The sequence below is a fragment of the Endocarpon pusillum genome (genome assembly GCF_000464535.1).
Source record: "Endocarpon pusillum Z07020 unplaced genomic scaffold scaffold5398, whole genome shotgun sequence".
Classification (NCBI taxonomy): domain Eukaryota; kingdom Fungi; phylum Ascomycota; class Eurotiomycetes; order Verrucariales; family Verrucariaceae; genus Endocarpon; species Endocarpon pusillum.
In genome coordinates, this window is record NW_006916509.1 from 79466 (window position 1) to 94741 (window position 15276).

Here is a 15276-nt window from a genome sequence, read left to right on the forward strand (position 1 = left end):
GCAGAACCCCAAGAACTCATCCATCGCTTCGTTTGCGCCTCGGCAAGAACTATTATTCAAAGGCGTTACGACACCATGTGGCTGATGCAGCTGTTGTGCGATGGTTGATCTAGCTTGCCCTCCGATTGAATGCCACGCTTGACAACTTGCCCAGAGCAAAGCGCCATGGATGGAAATGGTACTGACGGAGTCGTCACGATCCTCCATTTTTACCAACCCCAACCGTCGGTCGAGGAAGGGTTGCATCGCGTGGTACGGCCTGCTCTACACGCTCTTCTGCATGGCTGAGTCTGTCGTAGCCGCACCCGGCGCAAGAAATGCGATGAAGCTCGTCCATCCTGTTCCGCCTGTGACGACCGTGGCATAGAATGCTTGTACCCAAGCAAGTCGTCCAATGGGCAGCCTCAGCCTTCTACCCAGGTATGCAACAACATCGATGATTTATAGTTAGGCTCACTCGAGATTGCTAGATTCTTCCCCGAAAAAGTCAGACAGTCCACAGCGATGATGTGGCACCAAGCGACCCTCCGTATCTTGACTTCTGTTCTCCGTCTTCGATCGAAGGAGCCGGTCTTCATCACTTCCGAAGCCACTTCCTGGATCTGATATCAATCTCGTACCACGGTCAGGACGATCCGTTTCTTACCTTGATTCTGCCAATGGTGTCCGATTCTCCCCTTGTTCGCTTGGCAATTGAGGCAACAGCAACAGCACATCTGCATAATCTCGGGGTCGCTTCTACCGAGGAACCAATGCGCTTACAGTCCAAAGCCCTTAGACATCTATCCGATGCCATATCAGTGGTACATACGCCAAATGTCACAACCACATTCCAAGAAGAGCTCGCTTCAGGAATTATGATCCTTGTCTACTATGAGACCACGTCTGGCCTTTCTGCTGAGACGGCTCGCTGGCATCTTTCGGCAATATATACCATCCTAACTACACTATCTGTAAGCAATCATGAATCCCGACGTTTAGACTTTCTAAAACGACTATTTGCCTATTTTGATATCTTTGTATCACTATCTCTGGGCTTAGAGCCTTTGGCTAATGCCCGAATGTTTGAATCCTTGCTCGATACAGACTTCTGTCCTGCATTCGGGTATGCAATCACCCTTTACCCCTGCCTCCATTCTCTTGCCAGCCTACAGGCATGGCAGCATGAAATACAAGACTCCGGCCTGGACTTCTATAGCCAATCCGTGCATGAGCTCGAACAAAGGCTTCAGTCTTGGCAGCCTCCCATCGTTCAGCCGTGCAAAACCGGGATAAGAAACTCGCGAGTCTGGACGACGGGTGTTCCCATAACATTCCAACAGAATTTGACTCACGAGCGTCTCCTCCAAACCGCGTTAGCTTTCCGATCAGCAGCTCTCCTCGTTGTCTCCGAGAAACTGCTCCCCTTGGCCTCTCCAACGTCTCCGCAGCCATCATCTGCTTCCCATACACACTACACCGAGCTCTTCGACCATCTCCTCCGCCTGAATGTTCTTGCTCTCACTTCCCCACCTCAAACCACGGCTTCATCCAATGAGCTCCCATCAGACTCCCGCTTGACTGCTAGAAACACATCCCTTCAATCTCCACCAACGGTGCCCTCCGCCTTCACGACCTTAGCATCAACCTGCGCGCCTCTCACTACCATCACCTGGCCACTCTATACCGCCGCGCTGTACGCCAAAACCGCATCAGACCGCGCCGTGCTGTCCAGCATCTTCAAACGCGTATACCAGCGGCACCGAATGGGTGTCGTCGGCGCGGCGAAAAGGCATGTGGAGGATGTATGGAGGATGGACGAAGGCTACAGCACGATGAATCCACCACTGCTGGCTTGAGTACAATGAAGATGGACTTTGTCATGCTTTTATCCCTTGACTGGTTGAATGGCAACCAAGATATTCTGCACGGGTTAAGCTACAGGTATTCTATGACACCGAATATAGGTTGCTAGCTAGGGTGAAAGACTTCTTGGATCAACGCTGTATGTGAGAAACGATTTCTGTGATACCCCCATAGTAAGGGACAACACCCTCATCGGAAATGAGAGGCCTGGTATTTCCGGAGTAAGGAGCGACTGCTATAGATTAAATCTAAGTCCCTGGTACTCCATTCCATATCCTATCTCGCATCCAGTTCATCTACCCATCCCGCCATGCCAGCAAAGAAATAGCATTCTGTCCCAAGCACCACCATTCCATCCAATCCTCTTCTTCCCTTTCATTGACCTCACTTCATCCTCGTCACTTCCGTCCATCCATCCATTCGTTCATTTCCCCCAAACCTCGCCCACAAAATCCACCACATCCCCCCACAGCAGCTCGGGTTGCTCCAGCGCCGCGAAATGTCCACCCTGGTACACGTTAACATCCAGCCAAGCCGCAAACAAAACATGTCAGCCGGGAAAAATCTCTCCACGGTGTTTTTGTTCGTCTTGTCAAGCATTAGAAGTTGAGGTGGGGGGAGAGAGCTGACCTTGTCATGTTTCCTGTACCAGACGAGGTTTCCTTCGTTCGCGGCCCAGCTGCGACCCTAGGCGGAGAAGCCTAGGGGTTTGGATTTGGCGTTGGGTTCGGGTTCGGGGGTGCTGGTTTGGGGGGTTGCATCTTGGGCTTGGGCTTGGGCTTGGGCTTGAGACGGGGGCGGGTCAGATGGGGTGGCCTGGAAACGATGGGCGTCGTTCGACGACGAAAGGGCGGATATTAGGGTGCCGACGCCGTTGGGGAGGTCCTGTTTTTGAGATGCTTAGGGGGTGGTGAAAGGGGGGGCGGGGGTGAGGAGACATACCTGACGATACGGGTAGATGCATCTCTCCATCGTGTTGGTGAGCCAGTACAGCGTTATGAATTCGATGATGGTTTCGTCCGATGGGTTGACGTCGCTCCATTGCAGGAATTTCTCGCCGATCCTGGATGATTGAAGGAATGCGAGTGAGTCCACAGTCTCGAAATTCAGTAGATTCGCCTTACCAAGCCATGAGAGCCATCGGATTGCTTGCCAGGACGAGACCGATCGTACTCGGTCTGGTTGCGTGTTCCAAAGCATAGGCTAGACCGAGATTGAAGATTTCCATACCCCTAGCTATACCTTGCTTCTCCGAGTCGGTCAGGTCATCCTCCGATGTGTTTGGAGGTGCTTTGGCCACGATGAGCAAGTTGACTAGTGCGTGAAGTGGAGGTGTTAGTATCCTACACGACTTTCCCTCTTATCTTGCTTGTCTGGGAAGCTATTGAAGGGAGATCTTGATGACGTACCGTGGACAGCTGTATAGATCACATACGATGTCAGTACTCGCTTCGTGCAGCCTCAGAACTGAGGGGTGAATAAACTACCTTTACAGCCAGGATACATTGCACCCATAACCCTAGCGACAGCGCTGCCGAGGTCTCCTCCTTGGGCAACGTAGCCATCTCCAAAACCAAGCATTGACATCAGACGGTGAACAATTCGCGCTATATCCCAGTACCCGGAGTCCTTGCTGGTGGGTGGGCCGGAAGATAGAGTGTAGCCGGGCAGAGAGGGAACGATGACATGGTACGGGAGCGTTTCTGGGGTGTGCTTGTCTTTCAGCAACTGCAAGATGGGTATGAACTCCAGGAAGCTGCCTGTGTAGAGTATTAGAACGTGATGGGGTCCCATTCAGATGCTTACGCATTAGACGGAAATATCCATACCTGGCCAACCGTGCAGCATGACCAACGGAACGGCATCGGCTTTCTGGGAGAAGAGTGCGGCAAAATGAATGTCGTACTTGGTGCCATCATCATCTGTGATGCTGGCTTTGAAGTGAGGGAAAGAATTGAGCCGGTCTTCAGTCTTTGACCTGAATTTCGAAGTTTTAGAGACTTAGATCCATACCAGTGCTCCTCTTTTGGACCCCCTTTAGCATCCGGACTTACCAATCAAATTTGAGCCATTTCTCTTTGATGTTCTGCATCCATTCACGATCGATGCCGTACTTGCCATCTTTCTGTGAGTTCTCGAAGGTTGGCACGGCGATCCTGGAGTGCTTGATCAGTGTCTTCAATTCTTCTATTTCGGCCGCTGGTGTATTCAGGGTGAACGGTTTGATGGCGTGGTTAACGCCGCTTGGGAGTGTTGAGAAAGACATGATGTTGTAGTGGGTGAGAGAAGCCCTGGGGTATGGAAGACATTTTAAACTGTGGATGGAAGTTTCGGAAGGATTAAGGATTTAGTGCTTCACCTTTACTCTCAGAACCAATCAACCAATTGATGCGCTGCCAGGGTTGATGGGTCGACTTTCTGAATTATGCTGGGTCACGGTCACTGTGTGACTTCCTTTCCGCAGCGGTGTGAGTTACCGCTTTGTCTTTCCACGTGTATTTCTGCTGGTCTAATGTCTTTAAGAGACTTGACATTCACTCAATTTGATCATCAAAGACAGCAAGTACTCGTAAATCCGACATGCGGTGTGCGAGTAGGATGTACAGGGGTTTGTTCAAAGGGATGGTGTGCGTAGTACGAATGCCAGGCACGCTTTGTAATGTTATCACTTGTGACCGCAGATCCAAATCCAATACTCGAAAAAAGACGCTCTAATTGGTCCATCGTACAACGTACAATTCCGACGCCGATGGGTAGATGACGCATACTAATACCATGCCTTAATACGAGCTTCCTCACACGAATTCCAGTTTCCGGTTTTCAGATCCTACCTATCTGTCGGAGTGCTACTTTAGATGATATATCTGATCAATGCTAAGATTGACTGGACAGGAACACGTCTTCGCTCAAGTCAACTTCGCTGGGCATACGAGGCACATACTCAAGAATGAGGGAGTTGGCCAACTTCAAGTTGTTTGGAAGCTCCAAACAAGCAACGGAGAGATGATAGATGATAGATGAGAGATTAGAGATTAGAGATAGGGCTCTCCGGTCTTAAAAGCAGCGTCAGAAGCGGCCCGAAATGGTAGCTTTATCGATAGTTAAGATTAAGAGATTTTCCGGCTTGCATGACGCACAAATTGGGATGAATTTACTTAAGCCTGTCCCCACCACCACCACCACCACCACCACCACCACATGTTGAGCTTCCATGCTGACCTTCCATGAATGAGAGATGCTTGAGACTTAACAGATAGTGTGATCTGCCCTCTTTGATCTTTCAACTTCCTGGGGGCACAGTTCACCCACCTGCATGCTTGGGAGATCGAAGAGAATCCCTGGCCCTGCAACAATGGCTCTGCAGGCTCCTTCAAAGCAGCTGTTATCCACAGTGCTTCGTGCCCACACTAAATCAAGCAGTCCAAGAGCATTATACCGCTTCGCCTCCGCTGTTGCTGTTCCGAAGACCTCGAATCTTCCGGAGGAAGCGCAGAGTGAAATACAGGTGGAACTATCAGTCCAGCTATTAGACATTAGACATTCCCGCTGACCTTGAATCCAGTACCAAGCATCGCTACCTAATCCAGATCCTCCCACAGACTCGGCCACCGGTAATTTCTTACGTCAGAATGCCCCGTATATGATACCGACATACGTTCGACCCCCTCCGATAATGGTGAGAGGAGAAGGCTGCTACATTTGGGATATGGAGAATAGGCAATACCTCGATTTCACGGCTGGCATTGCCGTCAATTCACTGGGACATGCCGACCAACGTATCTCTCGATTGGTTGCACACCAGTCAGAATTGCTTATACATGCTTCCAACCTCTACCACAACGCCTGGACGCCAGCCTTGTCGAAGTTGTTGATATCCGAAACCCAGCAACAATCACCAGGATCGTCATTATCGCAAGTCTTTATATGTAATTCGGGGTCTGAAGCCAACGAAGCAGCGCTAAAGTTTGCTCGGAAGGTAGCATATTCGAAGAATCCGGATTCGGATCAGAGGGAGATATTGTCATTTCATGGAAGCTTCCACGGTAGAACACTTGGTTCACTATCAGCAACTCCGAATCAAAAGTATCAGGCACCATTTGGGCCAATGCTACCAGGTTTCAAATATGGCGCGTTCAACGACATCGAGTCGTTGTCCAGCTTAATCACAGAAAAGACATGCGGCGTCATCATTGAACCAATTCAAGGCGAAGGAGGCGTCAACGTAGCCAGACCGGAATTTCTCAAAGCTATTCGAGAACACTGCAATCGAGTCGGCGCAGTACTCATATTCGATGAGATTCAGTGTGGCTTGTCGAGAACGGGTGACCTTTGGGCACATACCGCAAGTGGAGTACACCCGGATATCTTGACCACTGCAAAGGCCTTAGGCAACGGTATTCCTATTGGTGCCACATTAGTATCCGGTGAGACTGTGGCACCACATATCAAGACTGGTGACCACGGTACGACTTTCGGCGGGAACCCGTTTGCCTGCAGAATTGCTCATCACGTTTTCGAAAGGCTGGCAGCAGGAGAGATGCAGCAAGCAGTAACGCAGAAGTCAGAAATCTTCACCGACGCATACCATAAACTATCCCAAAAATATCCAGGGGTTTTTTCTGAATTGAGAGGGAGAGGTCTCATCCTTGGTTTTCAGCTGTCCGATCACGTAAAAGGAAAAGCACCTGAAGTTATTACAGCAGCGCGAGAAAGAGGACTACTAATCATTACAGCAGGTGATGGTGCTTTACGGATAGTCCCACCCCTGATCATTTCAGCAGACGAGATAAAAGGAGGTCTAGCAATTCTAGACAAGGCTATGGCGGTGGTCCTCAACAGGCCGGATCAAGTGCGCAGGACTGTGGGTCAGCAGGAGATGGGGAGATGATAATGGGTGGTAATCTCTACTACTACCCAAAGCCTGGCGTTTAGGGACCAGGAAATTGATGCATGCTGCTTTATCAGGGACAATAGGTGATATTAAGGGGAGTCGATGGTATCCACGGCCGGTAGACTGTACAAACCGGTTCCTAAGGTACCACTTCTGAGAGAGATTGCAAAAAGCAAGGCACTCTACCCGGATGTGCTACATGCTTAGAGCCGACGTGTTTTATCGAATATACCGAATCTACCGCTCCAATATCGAGCTGACCAAGACACTTCATTAGGCTTTAGGCTTTAGGCCACATGCCAACGATGCCACAACTGAGAAAACCCTGGAAACATTCTCGCAACCAGCTGATGGGGGCTCTCGTGATTCCTACTCAGCTGTTGAAATAGTCCCGCGGACCGGACCCTATCAGCGGAAATGAAGGGGACCCCATATTCGCGCAAATAGCCCTGGCCGTGTACTTACAGTTATCTTGCTGTAGTAGTTCATTATCCAGAAGCCACACCCTGCAACAAGTTAATACATAACCACGGGACAAGGTGCATCTCAAGCTTCCCTGAGTGGGAATTCTACTCATTCCCCAAAGCTGGGATCCCCCGAAACCTCACTTGATGACTTCATGCTGTTAAGCAATGCAAGGTCCCTCGGCCCAGCACGACCGACTATTCTATCGTTGCATACCATTCACGATACAAACCATTACTATATGCAGATTTACTGGGGGGCTATTCGCCGCTGTAGGCTAGAAAGCAGCCTGAAAGTTAGAACTGAGGAGATGGGCGTGTCTGTCTCGTTGCAGAGATGGGAGTTTGGCTGCCGAATCCGAATACGGCTGCCAGACAAGCGGACGAGCTGGTCCAAATAGGTCACCCGTTCACTGCTGGATGCCTTCCAAACTCGAGGAACCTGATGTCCAAAGTCGCCTACGTTACGCTATTGGTCAATAGCTGTATGTGATGATGGCAGCCGACTATGAGGGTAGCTTCTGCACCATCAGAAGCATTTGCCTCCAAAGCGAGTGGCAGGTCATTCTGTTAGCAACTGCCAGCTCAGAGGATACCGCACAGAGACGTCATAAGAGACATGTTATTATTTCCGATGTCCTTTCCAGCATCTTTGTGGGTGGTCATGCCTGTGGTGAGGCGCCAGGTGTGATTTTCAGAGCCAGCGCTGGGAGCCTGGGAAGATGGACGGTAGGTAGGTGGGTGGTACGAATTTTTAATCGTGCAGATGTTCTGCGTTCTCCATTCACGTTCGCATTCGCATTCGTGTGAGAAAAAGGGAAAATGGATATTTCCTGCTGTCAAATCACCCTATTTCAAGTAGTGTCAATAGGTGGGCAGACGCACTCTTCCATCCAGCCCACTTCTCCTATGCTGCAGACCTGCAAGGATCTAGCATGGCTCCCTAAATGCCTCGATCACATTGTTCTAATCCTGCAATAACTCTTACCAATCCGCCAAACCGCAGGTTCTGCTTTGGTTAAAAGTGGTTATCATGACCTAACTATACCACCATCTCGATCACCTCTCCGCTCAAACACTCCTGCGGCTAAGCTGACACGATGCTGTCGCTGTTGCTGTTGCTGTTGCGGAAAAGCGTGGCAGAAACGGCACTCCTCCTTATGTATAGCAGGAGACGGCATACGCCTAATCGCCTGCGGACTCATGGCGATGTCTTGTCGTCGTGTACCTGGCCTGATCGAGTACAGACTCTCATGGTCTGCAATGGGAGATAGATGTGTTCGAACAGCACATGCAATCGCAGCAGCAGTCATATTGTGTTCAGGTGATGTTAGACTATGCACAGTGCTGTGCAGCAGCGGGCAAGGAATGGGTCATGGCTTGAGCCGACCTGTGACTTATACTTACCACGTAAGCGCTGATAACCGGGCTGCGCCTCGGTTGATTGCCTTTCTTCATTTGGTGGCTACTATTAATTGTCAGTTGATGTCAATGTGCATACATGTATACATACCCTCTATAAGTCAAACCAATCTAGCACGCTTTCATATTTTTTCGAGCTGCCAAACTTCAACATCACAAAGCTTCATCACAGCTGCAACGCCGTTTCCCTACCGTGCATCCACATCAAAGGCTGGAAGACAGAAGCAAACATTCGGTGCACAGTATTACAAAGAGTACAAAGGAGTACAGAGAAACAAAAGAAGATGGAGGAAGATTCCGTGCCAAAGCTCATACCATACTATTTGATAAGTGTGGAGGAGAGTCCCCAACAGAAAGCGTTGAGACTATCATACAACTGGCGCATGACAGAGCACGGTTGGTTAAGAATGGACAAGAAGAAGAACCAGGAGCCCTCTGCACCTAAGGAAATCGCACCACAAGACTTTTTTGGCCAATGCTTCGATGAAGATGAAAATTGCTGGATGCAGTGCTTTGAGTTTGACAAGGATGGCAACATTGACAGCGACGATACCTACTTCCACAAAGTCCGAAGCGCAGCAGGCAACATCGAGGTCGATCTTGACAAGGTCTGTGTCACAACTCTTTGATTTTTTCATCGGTTCTTCTTTTAAAGAGCTGACCTTTCCACAGGCTTTGAGTCTGGTAGCCAATGTTAGCAAAGCAGCCGGTGCTATCTTCATCCTTACGGGCAGTCTAAGGCTTCACTTGTCTGGCTTCTTCATTGCCGACAGATTCTTTCTCACTTGTGCACACTTTGCAATATCAGCGACGGTCGAAGAAGCAATAAAGAAGAGTGGGTCGAAGATGGCGACAGTATGCACAGACCACAAAATCCGCAGTATTACAGCCCTTGGTATCCACCATGCTTAAGAAAAGTCGTTAATTTATTAAACAGATAACAATAAAACCGTCCATCTGGTCTTTAGGGACGAAGTTCGAGACTTCGCCATCTTCTGTCTAGACAAGGATCAGCGACCTCAATCACCTCACCTTGACCTTGATCAAAACTTCCCTGGCATAGACCAGCTAGACTTCATGACAGAAATTGCTAATCGACGAGCCTTTGCCATTGGTTATAACTCGAGGGCCCATGCTGCAAACTTCCCATGGACACGTGAAAACGTCATTCAAAACCTTACACCAGAGAAGAAACTACGAGTGCTGGCAACTTCGACCGTGGCTCCGGAATTCGAGGATGTCTTTCTGCCAAACCGCAAGACCCTCTCGGTCGGACGCCTCGATTCAAACCCGCCGGAGAGGAACGCAATCATGTGGAAGCATCGAATTACTGGCTGGCATGGCATTTCTGGGGCCATGATTGCTTGCCTTGACCAGCCATCGACAGCCGAGGCCAGGGTCCAAGTGCTAGGATTATGTAAGCCAATGCGCACAAATACAACCTCTCTAATCATGATTTGAAGTTTCTAACATGCTGCATCTAGTCCGTCGTGGTGATGAAGGAAACAAGAACGAGATGGTGCCGCTCACCTCCGAGATCATCAAAGTCATTCGTGCCACTATTCAATCATATCCATCATCCAATTGAGTGTAGCAGTCTGGGAGCAGCGCTGCAGATTTCTATGGGGTTGGGGGAAGGAGTGTGATACGATTTAATGAGCCAGGGATGGCGAGCCGCTCGATGCTGCTAAATTGTCGATAGCAAGGAAGGGGGGAAGTTGAAGTATGTGAATGATGCATGGCTTCAAAGATTGCAGCGTCACTTGTTGAAATGGCCTGATCACCATAGAAGACAGCATTCAGTAGCCCAGAGGCAGAGCATAAAATAGACTTCAGAACCCCGTCACAAATCGTCTGTGTTGGTGAACTGCAGAGCGAAGTAAGTATTGAACTGAGAGGCAGGGCATCCAGCGTCGCGTGAATATGTGATCAGCAAACTAGAGCAGTGGAGCATTTCAGCACATTTCTATAGCTGGTTCCGCTGTCTGATGTTCATTCCATCACATAGTGGGGATGAACCGCTCTCTGTAGGTATTGCTAAAGCAGAATCGACTACTATCCCATTTCTTGTTTGATCAGGTAAAGCTCAAGTGTGATCTCCAGACATTATGGGTGCTCACATCACACGAGCACCACGCGCTAGCACTGGCTAGAATTAATCGCTAACTCTGGCATAGAAGTAGTCGTGCCTATAAGTGATAGTTGAGTTGGTTGTTGGTGCTGATATATTCTGTAGTCTAACGATTTATATTGAGAATCAGCGAATGTTTTTTATGCCTGTATTTGGTCAGACTCTTTTGCAAAGTTTAGATCTTTACGCATTTATAGAGTCGTGCACCAGAAGTTTGTTAAAGTACGCTAAGAGATAGCGTGCCAAGAAGAACATCATTTCTGTAATGTCATTCCAACCATGTCTGGGGCCAAAGCCTATATTTAGCCATTAATGTTATAACAGATATCACCAATATGTCCCCTAAGCGACCACTATTCTAAGGCAGTTTAGCTTCAAAATCAGACACCTAGGTGCTAAGGGTCCTCTGATACCCTACTGCTTCAGCCGTCAGCAGGCCTAAAGCTTATAGAAGTGAGGTCAAATGACATGATAGTCAAGAGTGTACATCTTGGCAAGCTATCTCTTAGCGTACTTTAATAACTTCTGGTGCACGACTCCGTAGACTACTAGTAGTCTATCGTGTGTCAAGTTAATGGCGGAAGCAGAAGAATGTCCGAAGATTTTGAGACAAGTTCATTTCTCTACCCGCAGTTTCAGTGCATGTAAAATTCCTTCCACCCGAGATCAAATACCATGAGGTTCATGTGTGTCATACGAGCCTGGCAATGCATCAGCAGCAGATTAGTGAAACATACACCGATTCACTAGGTACAACTGACCAATCCGGAGAACTTCTTGCTGCCAGATAAGCTGATACGAGTTCGATATATGAATAATCGACAAAGTTCCGGATGTCAACTTTACTTGTTCCGCATCTTTACGTGCTCCTCTCTATAATCCCCTATTCCAGAGACTCGTGCACAGCGCTTACGGCAGAACGCTTTACCTGTAGAACAAGCCCAAGCCTAAGGACCCGAAAAAGATCAAATAACCTAGATAATGCAAAAGGTAAGGGTATGTGACTTTTTCAAGTAACATGAGCGAACAAGAGGCTGGTCGAGGTCGTAGTCCGGCTGGTCAAGACACACGAATCCCACCATGGACTTCGCCTTCACAACAACCCTCCCAAGATCTATTACTCCCTCATAGCAATGCTCCACAACACCAGGCCGCACCATTTGAGCATGCTTGCAGAGATCTTACGCCACACCAAACAGCTGCCCGTTCGACTAGCAGCAGAGAGATTCCAGATGTCCGAAGTCAGCCAGTTGCTCAAAGCAATGTGGCTGGACAGCAAGGTGTTGCAAATCCGCTGGCTGGTTTTACCAGATTGACATTACAATGCCAGACTACTCAGGGGGGTGAAGAGGAGCCGATTTCAGCCACAGGCAGAGAGCGTCTCACTGTCAGGGGTTTGCAGACCTCTCAAGCTGGCCCTACGTACCACCATTCTGCTGGTCCAGTTGCAGGTGGGAAACGCTCAAGACATCAGGGGCCGCACGCTGGTCAAGACAGATTCTTCTCCACAGCGGCCTGCACGCAGGGCAAGAACCCTAGTAAATCCATCTGCTTCAGACAGACAGACTTCTCGAACTGATTTGCATCAGTAACAAGCAGGAGACTCAACAAGAGGCGGCAAAGGTTTACCACTGCGGAGTGTGCCGGACTGACAGAATGCTTCGACTTTCAGGCAGTGCACAGGCTCTGCTGAAGGTAGAGGCGCTCGATATAGCCCAGAAAATCCACTACCCGCTCTTCTTTCGAACCTACCTCGCCTGGGGACTCAATGCAAATCGAAACCGGCACGTTAAGGTGATCGACCTCGAGTACGAGTGCCAAGAGAATCAGAATCTGGTCCTTAGCAGAAGATAGCTCAGAATATCACTCCCGGGTCAAGCGACTCGTGTCAGCCATTTTTCAGTTCGAACAGGTTTCCCCAATGGGGATAAATTAAGAGGATAAAGGCTTACTAATGAGAATTGAGTAAGGGGGTATGTGCTTTCAAACAGCGAAAACAAGCCACATACATACATACGTACATATCGGGTTTGGGAAATCCTTTCATCCCAAGTTGAGCGCGTTCTGGAAGCATTGGTAAACATATCTATCTGTATGGGAGCTGGTAGAATAATGGAAGTTCTGCCGAACGAGGCCAGAGAACCCCAGCGAAAAAGTAGTTATACTAAACCCCAGCTCGAATGGGATTCTGTATAGAATCGAGAACTGCAAGGCGTGCGGTGCCCCCCCTTCTCTGATCTGCAGAATGATATATAGACATATCCGATTCGGAGTGTGTCTCCATCGCTGCTCTCCCTCTCCCTCTCCCTCCAAGCGAATTGAGAAAAGCAAGAGCGAATGGTGGGAGACGAGCACAACTAACCACCCTCCCCTCCCTCCACGTCTCACTCCTTCAACCTTTCGCTGATAGTATAAAAGATCAATGAGCACCACCACTTATTCTTCATCGTCATTCCTCTCTGGAAGAAACACAGGCCCGAAGAAAAAGCACGCATCCATCTCGGGTATTCCTGAGCCGTGAATTCTCGGGCGATATCGCAAGAAAAAGGTAATCGGTGGGACAGCAGATATTGCTTCCCTTCCTTCCTTGCCTTGTCCCTCAACCCTCATGCTCTCGCGATTCTTCTCCGTCGTCAATCTCCATCCCGTCCCCACCCCGCCCCACAGACCCCCAGCTGCCGCTCTAAGCATCCGCTCAAACCTTCTCATACATGACATCAGACCTGACGGTATATTTCACGCCTTGCTCCACCTCCTCTCCACTGTGCACGAGCCCCTTATGCTGAAAGACCAGACACGCGCCCATCCGCGGATTAACATCGAAGCACGTCTTATCGCGCGCGGAGAGACGGGGAGAGAAGAAGCGTGTCGCTCCTCCTTTTAACCGCAGCTTCTGCGCATCCGTAGCCGTAGCTGGATCTCGATCCACCTCCCCCCCATCGACCTGCACAGCCTCGGCTGGACAAGGCGAGGAGGCAGCGTCCTCGCTGCCCTCCTCCCCCCCGTTAAGATAGACATGCACCGTCAGCCACGATATCTCCCTCCCGTCCGGCGTGACGTAGCAGCCATCACAGTGCTCGCGGAAATACATGCCCGGCTCATAGCGCAAGAAGCGTAACCGCTCATTCAGCCGGCTGACCCTCCACGTCTCGCCCCTCTTGACCGGCCCGTAGCCGGTGATGCGCGCATTGTCCTGCACCGTGACAATCTCGGCCGGCAGGTGTGGCCGGATGCGATGCATCAGCCGCTGCGCGACGGCGTGCGAGTCCCAGATGATGCGGCCGCAGTTGCGCGCCTCGCGCATCAGCATCTGCCGGCCGTAGCCGATGTTGATCTCGGCCGCGGACCAGGTCGCCGGCGGGCGGGTGGTGGATTCGGCCAGCTGCAGGAGCTGGGCGCATTCGCTCGCCGTCAGGAGGTTGGAGATCAGCAGCGCGAAGTGGTTGGCGTATTCGGGGAGGGGGGTGGTGGAGAAGTCGATGACGGTCGAAGTGCAGGTTGGTGGGGAGGGGGTGCTGAGGAAGCGGGATTGGTCGGCTGGGAGTGACGACGTGGTGAGTTGCTCTGAATTAGGTGTAGTTGCGTCTGTAGTGGGTGGCGAGAGGGTATGGGATGCAGCGGAGAGCTCGAGTGGGCCAGACATTGCGTTTCGGGCAGCCTGTGGCTGGTTTTGTGGACGGGGATAAGAACAGAGAGGATAGGAGATAAGAAATGGAGACTGTGGGGACAAGCACCGCAGGAGACTAGAAGAGATCGGAGAGCAACCGATGACCGCAACAAAGTAAATGCTGCCAGGCCATCTCAACGGTAAGAAACTGGGCGGGTTTGAACACAGAAGAACAGCAGACCTTGCCGCCCTTGTAAAGGAAGGCGGCAGGATTCTATCTAACTAGACTCTATCCCGATTCCCGATTCCAGATTCTAGCCTGGTAACTCAACCTTGAAGCAGTCTCAGTGAGCTAGTAAACTTGGCGAGTTTGCATTCCTGTCACTGATAAGACCCAGCTCTAAACTCCGATACTCCGTACAATCTCTTGGGTATGTCTGTGATGTTGGAATTGGGTGTACGCGTACTGCCAAATGCTTGGCGCGGCGTGTCACATGACCGCCCACGCGCCACTTCCCACAGTAGAATCAACCTCTCCTGCTTTACAATTCTATTAACAATTCTATATTCTATCTACCTGCAGAATCTATCTACCGAGTACTACGTAGTAAGCAGGAGGAGCAGTCTATCTACTACTACTAGGGCGCGCAGGCACCTGACGCCAAGGATTTGGCTGTACGCGTACGGCCAATTCCAACTCCAACACTGCTTCTGAGATAGATTCAGCAGACTCACACTACTATACTACGTAGTATGTAGCAGCCTAGTGAGAAGCAATCCAAAATGGGTTTTGAATTTTTAAATTTGATTTTGGTTTTTCTACAGATTTGATTTTGAATTTTCTACAAATTTGAATTGGCCTTAAGCCTGTAATAGTCCGCGGTAGTACAGTACCCCACCAAAAGTATTGGGACAA

The 15276-nt window shown here is 49.9% G+C and overlaps 6 protein-coding genes across 6 annotated transcripts; 4 read left to right on the forward strand and 2 right to left on the reverse strand.

Moving 5' to 3' along the window:
* Nucleotides 1–175: 175 nt before the first annotated feature.
* Nucleotides 176–1838, forward strand: EPUS_08032 (uncharacterized protein; the record flags this gene model as incomplete). Its single annotated transcript, XM_007806348.1, has 3 exons — nucleotides 176–252; nucleotides 300–420; nucleotides 471–1838. 3 exons carry the CDS (start codon nucleotides 176–178, stop codon nucleotides 1836–1838), a joined length of 1566 nt encoding a protein of 521 aa, XP_007804539.1.
* Nucleotides 1839–2532: 694 nt separating this feature from the next.
* On the reverse strand, nucleotides 2533–4111 carry EPUS_08033 (uncharacterized protein; the record flags this gene model as incomplete). The annotated part of the gene is made up of 7 exons (XM_007806349.1): nucleotides 2533–2730; nucleotides 2788–2908; nucleotides 2970–3159; nucleotides 3255–3263; nucleotides 3333–3605; nucleotides 3675–3823; nucleotides 3900–4111. The coding sequence occupies 7 exons, from the start codon at nucleotides 4109–4111 to the stop codon at nucleotides 2533–2535; spliced, it is 1152 nt and encodes a 383-aa protein (XP_007804540.1).
* A 1407-nt stretch (nucleotides 4112–5518) lies between these two features.
* Nucleotides 5519–6733, forward strand: EPUS_08034 (Acetylornithine aminotransferase; the record flags this gene model as incomplete). The annotated part of the gene is made up of 1 exon (XM_007806350.1): nucleotides 5519–6733. One exon carries the CDS (start codon nucleotides 5519–5521, stop codon nucleotides 6731–6733), a length of 1215 nt encoding a protein of 404 aa, XP_007804541.1.
* A 2173-nt stretch (nucleotides 6734–8906) lies between these two features.
* On the forward strand, nucleotides 8907–10210 carry EPUS_08035 (uncharacterized protein; the record flags this gene model as incomplete). The annotated part of the gene is made up of 4 exons (XM_007806351.1): nucleotides 8907–9230; nucleotides 9295–9502; nucleotides 9560–10039; nucleotides 10107–10210. The coding sequence occupies 4 exons, from the start codon at nucleotides 8907–8909 to the stop codon at nucleotides 10208–10210; spliced, it is 1116 nt and encodes a 371-aa protein (XP_007804542.1).
* A 1561-nt stretch (nucleotides 10211–11771) lies between these two features.
* Nucleotides 11772–12332, forward strand: EPUS_08036 (uncharacterized protein; the record flags this gene model as incomplete). Its single annotated transcript, XM_007806352.1, has 1 exon — nucleotides 11772–12332. One exon carries the CDS (start codon nucleotides 11772–11774, stop codon nucleotides 12330–12332), a length of 561 nt encoding a protein of 186 aa, XP_007804543.1.
* A 1116-nt stretch (nucleotides 12333–13448) lies between these two features.
* On the reverse strand, nucleotides 13449–14396 carry EPUS_08037 (uncharacterized protein; the record flags this gene model as incomplete). Its single annotated transcript, XM_007806353.1, has 1 exon — nucleotides 13449–14396. The coding sequence occupies one exon, from the start codon at nucleotides 14394–14396 to the stop codon at nucleotides 13449–13451; it is 948 nt and encodes a 315-aa protein (XP_007804544.1).
* Between the last annotated feature and the right edge of the window lie 880 nt (nucleotides 14397–15276).